Raw genomic sequence first — 8195 nt, forward strand, 5'->3', positions numbered from 1 at the left:
CCCCGGGGAAATGGGCCCGGGCCCCAGGAAGACGGGGGGGGGGCACCACCGATTGTGAGATGCCCGTCCCTTCCCACCTGCTGCCAGGAGACTCACTTGCCAGAGGCGCTGTTGGCGATCTCATCTGCCAGCTCATCCCTCTCCTGCTCGGCGTGTCGGCGGGCTCGCTCAGATGAGGCAAGTTCCTGAATAAGTTCAGACCGTGATTGAAGCTCTGGCTGTTAACAGTTTCCCCAAGTGTGAAATCCGACAGTGCCTGTAGCTGCGGCCACCTTGCTCAAGGCACTAAGTGTGCCTCAAATTGCGGTCAGATTTGAGAAATTACCCATCAACTTCTCTGACGTTAGCCAGATAGAACAGTGTCAAAGTATGACCACTCTGTTTGCCCAACTGAAGCAGTAAGATGGTCCAGTACCACATTAAACACGGATAGTGAAATTACACTAGGCTACAAAGATACTAAAATATATTTATCTGGTCTTAGAGAAATTTCAAGGGCAGATACATATTTTTAAACAAATGGATGAATAAGTGAACAAACAAACCTCCTGCAGTTGAAGGATTTCTGCCTCCAGACTCTTCAGTTTCTTTTCACTCTCTTTGGACTGAGCAAAAATCTCATCCCGGGATGCACGGGCTTCTTCTAATTCACGTTGGTAGTCCTTCATCTGAGCCTAAGATTAAATAGGAAGAAAGTTTTGGGGTAGTGTCCATTCTTAGTTTTTAAACATGATATTTTTCTCCAGATTATAATATATATGCATTTATTGTAAATATAAAAGTATGTGGAAGTGACAGAAATAAGACAAGAAAACATTCAGGCCAATATCCCTTATGAATACAGATGTAAAAATTCTCAACAAAATAGTAACCAATTGAATCCATCAACATATTAAAAGAATTGTACACATTGTGTATATTTATATACCATTATACCCCACCATCCAAGTGGGATTTATCTGAGGAATGCAATGTTGATTTGACATCCAAAAAATGAATTAACATAACTATATGATCATCTCAATAAATGCAGAAGCATTTGACAAAATCTAACACCTTTTCAATATAAAAACACGCAATAAACTGAAGGAAACTCTGATAAAGGGCATCAGTGAAAAACTAACAGCTAATATACTTAATGGTCAAAGACTGAATGCCTTCCTCTAAGATAAGCAATGAGACAGGGATGCCTGACCTCGCCCCTTCTGTGTAGCACTGTAATGGAGATTCTAGTCAAAGCAGTTAGGCCAAGACAAAGAAAGAAAAGACATTCAGAGTGGAAAAGAAGAAGTAAAACTAGCTCAATTTGCAGACGATATAACCTTACATATTGAAAATCTTAAGGAATCCACTAAAAAACGATTAGAACTAATAAACGAGTTCAGTGAGGCTGCAGCATACAGGATCGATATATAGTCAGCTCTCCATATCTGTGAGTTCCACATCCGTGGATTCAACCAGCAGTGGATCAAAAATATTCAGGGGAAAAAAAATTCTCAGAAAGTTGCTAAAAGCAAAACTTGAATTTGCCACGTGTGCAGCTATTTATATATCGTTCACCTTGTATTAGGTAGTATTATAAGTAATCTAGAGACGATTTAAAGTATACGAGAGGATATGCATAGGTTATATGCAAATAATAACACCATTTTAGCAGGGTACTTAGGAAGGGAAGGAGAGACCGTTTTTTCTCCCCCCCCCCACCACCACCTTTTTTGCCTGTGCTGCACAGCATGTGGGATCTTAGTTCTCTGACCAGGGATCGAACCTGTGCCCCCTGCAGTGGAAGCGTGGATGCCAGGAAGTCCCAATACACCATTTTACACCAGGGACTTGAGCATCTGAGGATTTTGGTATCCATGGAGTAGGGGGGTCCTGGAACAAATCCCCCTTGGATACCAAAGGACAACTGTACAAAAATCAATTATATTTCTATATACTAACTGTAAACATTCTAAATATTAACAAAGCAATTACACTTAGCATCAAAAAGGATAAAATTTAGCTAAAGTATAAGACTTGTACATCAGAAACTATAAAAAAAGCATTGTTGAAAAAAAATTAAAGAATAGCAAAATGAGTGGAATGATGGCCATGTACTGTTAAGATGGCAGTACTCTCCAAGTTGAGCTTCCAAGTCAACACAATATAAGAATCCAAGTGGGGGGCTTTGGGGGTTGGGGGGGGGGAGGCAGAAATTGACAAGTTGATCCTAAATGGAACTGCAAGGAACCCAGAATACAGTCATGAAAAAGAAGAACAAATTGGAGAAGTCACACTTTCCAACCACAAAACCTGCAGAGCTACAGTAATCAAGACTGTGTGGTACTGGTGGAAGGACAGACATAGAGATCAATGGAATAGGACTGAGAGTCCAGAAATAAACACAAGTCTATGGTCAGCTGAATTTTGACAAGAGTGCCAAGACAATTCAAGAGGGGAAGGACTAGTCTTTTTAACAAGTGGCGCTGGGACAACTGGATATCCATATCCGAAAGAATGAAACTGGGTTCATATATGAAACCATGTAACAAAAATTAACTCAAAATTGATTTAGAAAAAAAGAGTTAAAAATATAAAACTCTTAGGAGAAAACACAGGACTAAATCTACAGGACTTTGGATAAGGCAGTGGTTTCACAGACGTAACAAAAACAGAAGAAACAAAAGAAAAGATAAATTGGACTCCATCAAAATTAAAAACTTTTGTGCTGTAAACAATACCATTGAGGGAGTGAACAGATAATCTAGACAATGAAAGAAAATATTTGGAAACTGTGTATCTCCTACGAAACATCCAGAGTATACACAGAAATGTTACAACTCAATTACTGAAGACAACTCAAAAGCTTAGCAGAGGACTGAAAGACATTTTTTCCCACATACGATATTGGCCAATAAGCACATGTAAAGCTTTTCAACATCATTTGTCATTAGGGAAATGCAAATCAAAACCACCATGAGGGACTTCGCTGGTGGCGCAGTGGTTAAGAATCCGCCTGCCACTGCAGGGGACACGGGTTTGAGCCCTGGTCCGGGAAGACCCCACATGCTGCGGAGCAACTAAGCCCGTGTGCCCCAACTACTGAGCCTGTGTGCCACAACTACTGAAGCCCACGTGCCTAGAGCCCGTGCTCCACAACAGAGAAGGCACCGCAATGAGAAGCCCGCGCACCGCAACAAAGAGTAGCCCCCCGCTCGCCGCAACTAGAGAAAGCCCGTGCGCAGCAGCGAGGACCCAACACAGCCAAATATAAATAAATTTATATTAAAAAAAAAAAAACCACAATGAGATACCACTGGGATGGCTATAATTAAAAGATGGACAATAGCAAGTGTTGGTGAGGATGTAGAGAAACTGGAATCCTCATACATAGCTGGTAGGAATGTAAAATGTCGCTGTGGAAAGACTGGGCAGTTCCTCAAAATTAAACAGAATTACCGTATAACCTAGCAATTCCATTCCTAGGTATATACCCAAGAAAATTGAAAACACACATCCATACAAATATATGTGAATGTTCATAGCAGCAGTATTCATAGTAGCTAAAGTCAAAATAACTCAAATGCCAACTGATGAATGGATTAATAAAAAAAATATGGTATGTCCAAACAATGGAATATTATTTGGTAACAAAAAAGAATGAAGCACTTATGTATGCTACAACGTGGTGAACCTTGAAAACATGCTAAGCGAAAGCAGCTGGTCACAGAAAGCCACATGTTGTAGGATTCCATTTATATGACATGTCCAGCATAGGCAAATCTACAGAGACAGAAAGTAGATTAGTGGTTGATCAATGTTGGATGTGGCAGAGATAGTGTGGAGTCACAGCTAATGGGCACAGGGTCTCTTTTAGAGGGAACTAAAATGTCCAAAATGAGATAGAGGGTGATGCTTGCAGGACCCCTATGAATATTCTAAAAAAACAGCAAAAACACTTTAAATGGGTAAATTGAATGTTGTGTGAATTATATCTCCATAAAGCTGTTAAAGTCGTAGTAATATAATTTATATGCTTTGTAATTTAGCTGGTCAAAGTAAAAAGCTTTGTATTTAGCTTTTTAAAAAAGTGTAAGGAAGCAAATAAGTTACTCATAAATCTATTATCCAGAGATGACGTTTCCTTCTAAACTTTTTTTCTAAATGTGTACATGTGTAGAAGCTTACACACGTGTGCTGAGTCACAAACTAAACTGCCCTCCCTACGCTGTATCTTCCTTCCTGTGTCACCGCATACATATCCCCATCATCTGAATGGCTGGCAGTCCACCTCCATTAGGTTATCTCCATGTTTGCCGTCATAACACTTTAGCTATGATCTTTGCATGTAAATACTTCTCCTCATATTTATATTTTGTTAGAATAAATTCTCAAGATGCAGAATCACCAAGGTCAAAGGAATGGAAACTTCTAAAGCTTCTGTCCTAACAAACTTCCCTCCAGGGAAGTTGTGCCTACTTATATGAAAGGGCCCGTCACATCCTGCCGATACCGTGAGTTACTATAGAAATCACTTTTTGTCACTGTGATAGTGAAAACCGGCACACCATCTGGGTAGCAAAAGTGATGATTCAGTAAGATGGCTTTAGCTTCACTAAAGCTCATGGCGCTAGCGGAGGGAAGTCGACACCACTCTCCTCTCGGTGGCTCAGTGGCTGCATGTTTAGTTGAGCATCAGAGGCTGTGTTCAGAGCCCCAAAAGCTTGTCCATGGTGGTTGCCGCCCTGCTGGTGACTCCACCCCGATCAGTCCAAGTGGGGCAAGCACTGGCCCACTGTAGACTGGAGCTACACACGTGCCATCTTTATGGCCCGTGGCCCCAATCCACAGCCGAGGCTGACGGCTGCACTGTGCTCTCTGCAGGGGTGACCTGGCAACCCTGAGCCTGCGGGCAAGATGGCCCTTCTCCCCAGCTTCACGGGCCATGTTGCGCTTGATCTAAGTAGGGCCAGATGACACCTACCACCACCAAAGACTGATGGCTGGCCGCACTTACCTGAAGTTTGCGGAGCTGCTTGATCACTTCATCCCTAGCTTTGTTTGCAGCCTCGATTTGAGCTTCCAGGTCCTTCAGGTCTATTTCCATTTTCTTCTTTGAAGCCACAGCAAGGGCCCGCTGTTTCCGCTCATCCTCCAGCTCAGCCTCCAGCTCCCGCACCTAATGGACCGCATCGGGTTACATCTGGTCAGACCCAGGTGCCCACACAGAGAACCGGCACATGAGGGGCTCGGGTTACTCTGGAGAGGTGCTGCCTGCCACTGGGCAGTTATTACTGTTATTAGCAGTTAATTTGTACAGAGAGATCTTTAACCACCACCACTGGTACAAACCATTTCCACTGACCACAGCAAAGGCACATAAGGAGGCAGAGCTCACGGTCTCGGTGATGCAACGAGACTGGCCCACGTGCCCAGAGCAGAGGTCTCGGGCCAGCACCCCGTGGGCAAGCCAGCCAAGGTGCAGACCCTCCAGCCCCCGTCGGGCCTTCAGGTGACACACCCTGCTAAGTCCATTCTGAATTCCTGACCCACAGAAACTCAGTTAATGCGTGTTGTTTAAGTCACTAAGTTTGAGGTAATTTGTTATCTAGCAATAAATGACTAGTAAGTATTAGTGGACTGCAAATAACAAAGCAAAATTAAATATATCTCAGATCCAAGACTTGATACCATGAACTCCAAGGGACTGAGAAAATATCCACAATTAATTTTTAAAGTAAACTTTTAAATTAGAAGTTTAACATACACTCAGGAAAGTATATAAATCATAAGTGCCCGAGCAACTTCTTAAGATTAAAAAAATGTAAATACCTAGAGGTTTCCCTTTAAAGAGTGGCTTAATGAGGACGTGTGATCTGACCTTCGGAATACTCTGAATCACCTTGTCAGGTACATATTGATTCTTCCCTTTATCGATAACTCATGAGACTCACAGAACTTGAACCTGACTACATATCCCTGGAGATTCCACTAAGGGCTTTTCAAAGGATATCCTGGCTTGTAAGTAGCAGTGATATTATCTGAGAAATAGGAAATCAAAACCAGTTGTATTACACTTTAAAGGATAAAATTATCAAAAAAAAAAAAAAAATCAAATGACCAAATAAATTTCCTCCAGCTAATATGTTCCAGTGTGAATAAGATATTGACCCCAAACTGGGCTTTGAGAACAAAGCAGTTCCTATTCCGGGGGCCACTCTTCCATGACCTACCATGACCTACCTGTTTAACGAGTAGCCGCTTCTTTTCCTCGTTCTGCTCATCTCTGGTCTGCAAGTCCCTCTCGAACTGGGCCTTCATGGCCTGCATGTTGACCTCCAGGCGAAGCTTGGCGTCTTCTGTAGCCTGAAGCTCATCTTCCAGCTCTTCCAGCTGGGTCCTCATTTCCTCCACCTGCTGCTCTAGGGCCCGTTTGGATTTTTCAAGTTCATGAACCTAGACCACAGGAAGCACAAGGAGGGGATGACCCTTGGTGGAGGGACAAGCAAGGACAGCAGTTCCTGTTTATAGGCACCCCAGCCCCATATGCATCCTCCCCTCCCACCGCAGCTACACTAGTCCTCATTTCAGAACTCGCCATCTGAATGACAGGCCTGATTTCTTTATTCACATGCGCTCTAGAGTCGATCAGTTACTCTGCCATGACCTTGAAGCTGAGAGATCTTTAAAAGCCACGAACAATAAAAAGAGCGTGGTGTCAGGGGAATCGCCTGTTGACTGGCCACTGGCCTGAGGTCTGTGTCTAACATAGTACATCCCTCTTGCTGTGGAAGAGGTCATTTGTATTGAAAATGCACACGTGGAGACTTACATACTAGGTGTGTGAGGCCCGCAAAGCAGGGTACAGTGAAAAAGAGGTTTGACCTTTCTCTGAGCAAAGATCCCCACCACACACGTTTACTAAGTTCTCGGTGCCAAGCGCTGTGCTGGGTACCCCCCCTTCAGGTCCCATCTGATCCTGGAGACAGTCCTTAGGCAGGCGTGCGCAGGTGCTATAATTTTGTGTCCCTTTGGGGTTCACTGCCATGTCAGTTCTCACGCGGGCAGGAGAAGCCTTACAACGTGAGGCGGGCCTGTGTCTCTTAGTGTCTGGCACTTCACAGGCACAAAGGAAACGCTCGTGGAATGAATGTGGGACTGTCGATTGTTCTAAAGAAAACTAATACGGAACAAGAAAATGGAATCAGTGGTGGAATTCTCTCTCTACATTTTACTACGTAATCCTGGCCATTTCTACTCTAGGAGGCCTCCTCTTGTCCACGGGGCCGGTCCCCAGGCTGTAGGAGACTCAGCAGGAAGGTAGGACAGTCCTTCCTCCCTTATGATGTGGCCAGAGAGTCCGTGTCCCAGGAAAATGAGCTTTTATCTTTAGAGAGGACTTTATGCCTTTCAGAGCTCAGCCGCAGCAGCTTCATCAAACAGGCAAGTATCACGTCCATTTGACAGAAGAGGGAACTTAGGCTTAGGTTAGATGGGAGCTTGGGGGAGAGTCAAGCCTCGAACCTGTTCTGACCCCCAGGCCTGGGCCCCCATCACTATCCTCAACACCTCGTACACTAGGGGAGGGGGGTAGGGTAAATAAAAATCACAGCAGCTCTTGGGGGAGGCGTGTGCAGTGGGAGGACAAGAGGGTCCCACCTGGCTCCTCTCTAGCTTCCCCACTCGGTGCAGGAGACAGATCCCACTACCCTCAATCTGAGGGGACTTCAGGTACTTGTGTTTGATAACCACCTGAGACTCAGGAACAGAGAAACCCTTCATTTAAAGTACCCCTGCCAGGATGCAGCTTAGGGCGGGGAGGGCCTGTGAAAGCGATAAGAACTCCCCGCCTGGCTTGGGCACAGGTAACCGAGAACAGACTGCAGAAAACCTGATGGCTTATCCTGGGAGTCTTTAACCCCCTAATTATACACAGGCCAAGACACTCCTGGTCCGCTTCGCTGTAGGGCTGGGCATTCCCAGAGTCGCCTGCCTGCCCCGAAGGCACCGGTCCCCGGGACACTCACGTTCTTGCCCACGTCGTCCTTGGAGCTCATCAGGTCCTCCATGTCTGCCCGCAGCTGCTTGTTCTGCCGCTCAGACTCTTCCTTGGCCTCCAGGGCCTCCTCGAGGGCGCGGGCCAGGGACAGGGCTTTGGTCTCCTTCTCTCTGGCCTCTGCTTCGGCCCGGTCTCGCTCTTCCCCGTAGCGGGC

At 44.9% G+C, this 8195-nt stretch overlaps 1 protein-coding gene across 1 annotated transcript in view; it reads right to left on the reverse strand.

Moving 5' to 3' along the window:
• The window catches only part of MYH10 (myosin heavy chain 10), a 137786-nt gene that overhangs the window by 5319 nt on the left and 124272 nt on the right, over positions 1–8195 (reverse strand). Inside the window, exons 35-39 of the mRNA XM_007457828.1 lie at positions 8010–8184; positions 6226–6438; positions 5000–5161; positions 546–674; positions 97–185 (exon numbers count right to left, since the gene is read on the reverse strand). Of these exons, the coding sequence (XP_007457890.1) occupies positions 97–185; positions 546–674; positions 5000–5161; positions 6226–6438; positions 8010–8184 (768 nt within the window). The remainder of the gene's footprint in view (positions 1–96; positions 186–545; positions 675–4999; positions 5162–6225; positions 6439–8009; positions 8185–8195) is intronic.

This window comes from Lipotes vexillifer, unplaced genomic scaffold (genome assembly GCF_000442215.2).
Source record: "Lipotes vexillifer unplaced genomic scaffold, Lipotes_vexillifer_v1.1 scaffold611, whole genome shotgun sequence".
NCBI lineage: Eukaryota > Metazoa > Chordata > Mammalia > Artiodactyla > Lipotidae > Lipotes > Lipotes vexillifer.